The sequence below is a fragment of the Agelaius phoeniceus genome, assembly GCF_051311805.1.
Source record: "Agelaius phoeniceus isolate bAgePho1 chromosome W unlocalized genomic scaffold, bAgePho1.hap1 SUPER_W_unloc_2, whole genome shotgun sequence".
Lineage (NCBI taxonomy): Eukaryota > Metazoa > Chordata > Aves > Passeriformes > Icteridae > Agelaius > Agelaius phoeniceus.
This window is the reverse complement of record NW_027509867.1, coordinates 2,958,892-2,962,926: the sequence shown is the minus strand read 5'-3', so window position 1 is coordinate 2,962,926 and position 4,035 is coordinate 2,958,892. Positions and strand designations below refer to the sequence as shown.

Here is a 4,035-nt window from a genome sequence, read left to right as displayed (position 1 = left end):
GATCCAGGGCCCAAATCCAACAAGGGGGGGTTTAACAAGTCCCAGTGCCAGATCCTGCACTTTGGCCACAACAACCCCTGCAGCTCTACAGGCTGGGGACAGAGTGGCTGGAGAGCAGCCAGGCAGAAAGGGACCTGCAGGGACTGATGGACAGCAGGCTGGACATGAGGCAGCAGTGTGCCCAGGTGGCCAAGAAGGCCAATGGCTCCTGGCCTGGATCAGGAATGGTGTGGCCAGTAGGAGCAGGGCAGGGATTCTTCCCCTGTGCGTGGAACTGGTTGGGCAGCACCTTGAGTGCTGTATCCAGTTCTGGGCTCCCCAATTTAGAAAGGACATGGAGGGGCTGGAGCATGTCCAGAGAAGGGCAACAAGGCTGGGGAGGGGTCTGGAGCACAAGTCCTGTGAGGAGCGGCTGAGAGAGCTGGGATTGTTTATCCTGGAGAAGAGGAGGCTCAGGGGAGACAAGGCAGTGTCAGGGCACATGTTGGACTTGATGATCTCCAAGGTCTTTTCCAGCCTTGCTGATTCTGGGATTCTCTGAAACCACCCTTGGAGAAGTTCCAGAATGAGCCCTGGTCCTCCTCTTCAGAAGGAGGGAACAGAGGTGGGCAATTAGAAGAAATTTGTATCAGGAAAGAGTAAAGAAAGCAAAGGTGAAGCCAAGGAAATGCTCAGGACAGTTTGGGGGTGGCTGCCAGGCAGCCCTGGCTCTGAGCAACAGAGTCTGCAGTGGCACAGGAAACTCCCAGCTGATGGGAACAAACTTTCTGACTCACTGCAGAGGCCAGGACAAAGCTGAGTGGTTTCCCTGGTGTCCTGCAGGCCTTGCTGGCCCCAGGGGCTGATGGCATTTGTGCTCCCTCAGGTTCATGTCCCCACAGCAACAGCATGGGGGTGCTGGCCCTGCTGTGTGCAATGCAAACAGGGGCTGCTGAGGCAGTGCTGCCGTGTCTGTGCCTGCAAGGATGGGGCACCTGTGTGAGCTGGGGGAGAGGCCAGGGCTGCAGAGGGGGGATGTTGTTGGCAGCTGCATGAGGACGCTCTGGGACGCTGCCCTGGGCTGTGCAGCGCACTGGGCATGGATCAGCCCCTGCTCTGCTGCTCCTTCCCGTCTTCCCCAGGGCCCTTGCAGAGCCCCAGCCATGCTGTTTGCCCCCAGCCTGCCCACGGCCAGCCTGGGGCTGCTGACGGGGGTTTCTGTGCTGAGCCTTGGCCTGGCCGTGTTCTTGAGAGAGCCTGGGCAAGGAGCCTGGAGCCCCCAGGGCCTGGCCTGAGGCGTCAGCGCTGCCCCAGCAGTGCCCATGGCCTGTCCCTGCTGCAGCCCCGGCACTGCCACCCCCAGGGCTGTGCCCGGCCCCGAGAGCACTCAGGCCCTGCAGCAACACCAGGGCCACCAGGGCAGCGGGGCAGGGCCACGGCAGCAGCACTGGCAACACCAAGTGCTGCTGCTGCTGCTGCTGCTGGGCACAGCTGCTGGGCCAGCACTGATCTGCCCCAGCTCTGCACACAGACATTGCTGCTGCAGCTCCAGAGAAGGCAACAAAAGGGCATCTCTGCAGAAAACTCTGCTGGGAGATCCTTTGGTTCCTCTAAAGCCGTTGAGAGCACAGGCCCTCATTGACACAGTCTGTGGGCACAGGGAAGGTGGAGAGAAACGAAATGAGAAATGGCACAAAGATTGACATTTCTTTGTTGACAATATGAAAATACTAAAACAAAGGAAAAAAACCTTCAAAATTATTGAACAAGAAGTATCAAAGATAACTTTTATTACAAGTGATTGTCAGAAATTGTCCAGCAGTTTAATGTTTCTGAAACCATCCAGTCATCAGTCTCCACACAGCAGCCTTGAGCTCCTGGTTCCTCAGGCTGTAGATGAGAGGGTTCAGGGCTGGAGGCACCACCGAGTACAGAACTGACAGGGCCAGATCCAGGGATGGGGAGGACATGGAGGGGGGCTTCAGGTAGGAAAATGTGGCAGTGCTGACAAACAGGGTGACCACAGCCAGGTGAGGGAGGCAGGTGGAAAAGGCTTTGTGCCGTCCCTGCTCTGAGGGGATCCTCAGCACAGCCCTGAAGATCTGCACATAGGAGAAAACAATGAACACAAAACATCCAGAAGATAAACACACACTAACAGCAAGAAGCCCCAGTTCCCTGAGATAGGATTTGGCACAGGAGAGCTTGAGCATCTGGGGCACTTCACAGAAGAACTGGCCCAGGGCATTGCCGTGGCACAGGGGCAGGGAAAATGTATTGGCTGTGTGCATGAGAGCAGTGAGAAAGGCACTGGCCCAGGCAGCTGCTGCCATGTGGGCACAAGCTCTGCTGCCCAGGAGGGTCCCGTAGTGCAGGGGTTTGCAGATGGACACGTAGCGGTCGTAGCACATGATGGTCAGCAGATAAAACTCTGATCCAAGGAAGAAGAAAATCAGAAAGACTTGGGCAGCACATCCAGTGTAGGAGATGGTGCTGGTGTCCCAGAGGGAATTGTGCATGGCTTTGGGGACAGTGGTGCAGATGGAGCCCAGGTCAGCGAGGGCCAGGTTGAGCAGGAAGAAGAACATGGGCGTGTGCAGGTGGTGGCCGCAGGCTACGGCGCTGATGATGAGGCCGTTGCCCAGGAGGGCAGCCAGGGAGATGCCCAGCAAGAGGCAGAAGTGCAGGATCTGCAGCTGCCGCGTGTCTGCCAATGCCAGCAGGAGGAAGTGCCTGATGGAGCTGCTGTTGGACATTTGCTGGGACTGGCCTTGGGGAGCTGTTCATGGAGAAAAGTCAGTGACAGTTTAGGAGGAATTTTTTCCAGCAAAAACAAAGCCTTTTCCCATAGACCCTTCTTGTATAACCCTCTGACACCCTTTTGAATTTCCAGCAGATTTTCATTCAGCTCCAAGGGGGGATCCCTGGCTGGTGCTGGCTGAGTGGGACATCAGGTTCAGGGCAGCTACACACAGGGTTTTTATTATTCAGCTCTGCTGTGCAGATGTGGGAGGAGGACAGGGACCTGTCCTCGTGTTCCACTTTGAACCCTTGTTAATATAGATGGCCCTGTGAGCATGTGCACCCCCACTGCCAGAGAGCAGGAATGGTAAAATCTGCTTAAATCTTCTAGAGATTTTACAGCTCCTCTTCCCCCTCTCTTGCTATATTCAGATGTCAGTAACTCTCAGCATTTCTGCTGCCCTCAGGGAGAACAGAGTGAGTTCTCTGAGGCAAGGTGGTGAGTGGAGAGTGAGGGGAGGAGGTCTGTCTCCCAGTCCTGTTCCAGGATTCTCTGGGCTTTCATCATTCTTAGACATAGGATGATCACCCTCCCATGTTTCCTTTAAAAACCATCCTGACACTTCTGAGAGCAGATGGATCCCCCACAGTCCACCAAATGTCCATTCCTTTCTCAAGGTCGCAGCCCCACATTTGTACCCAGGGAAACACAGGCCTCATTTCACCAACCCAGCAGCATTTTCCCATCCTAGAACTTCTGTGCCTCACCCTCGGGCTTTCAGATAACACAGAGATGTTACAGGACAGGTTTGCACCCTGGATTGAAGCTCCCAGCTTGGACTGAAATCTCAGGGAGACTCCCAAGTGTCCTTCTGATGGCATTGGATTGAGGGAGATGCAGCTCCTTCCCTGGCTGCACTGACAGCATTGCCCAGAGCCGGGCCCTGGGGACAGCGTCACCCTGAGCCAGCTGTGCCCCCTGCCAGAGCCCCCAGGGCCGGGCAGCTGCTCCCAGCCCTGTGCTCTGCAGAGGGAACTGGGCCCGGGGCTGCAGAGCTGCCCCACGGCTCTGCTGCAGCTCTGCCTGCACAGGAGGGGCTGCACACCTTGGAGCCCCGGCCCTGAGGGCAGAGGCTTGGCTGGGGCACAGGAGGGAGGGGGCTTGTTCAGAGGGAGGGGCTGCACTGCAGGGGCTCCTGTGGGCATCTCTAAACTCTCCCTGCCACAGCATTGCTGGGCTTTGTTTTCTCTCATTGCCTGATCTTCTCTCTGCTTCCTGCAGATTTCGCTCCTGCAGGTGTTTCCCTGTGCCTG

The 4,035-nt window shown here is 56.6% G+C and overlaps 1 protein-coding gene across 1 annotated transcript; it reads right to left on the bottom strand.

Annotated features, from left to right (window-relative positions):
- Positions 1 to 1,802: 1,802 nt before the first annotated feature.
- LOC143692723 (olfactory receptor 14J1-like) lies at positions 1,803 to 2,735 on the bottom strand. The gene has a single exon (XM_077172966.1). The coding sequence runs from the start codon at positions 2,733 to 2,735 to the stop codon at positions 1,803 to 1,805; it is 933 nt and encodes a 310-aa protein (XP_077029081.1).
- Positions 2,736 to 4,035: the final 1,300 nt, after the last annotated feature.

Coding starts and splice junctions, on each gene's coding strand:
- LOC143692723 (XM_077172966.1), bottom strand. CDS start 2,735: ATGTCCAACAGCAGCTCCATCAGGCACTTCCTCCTGCTGGCATTGGCA.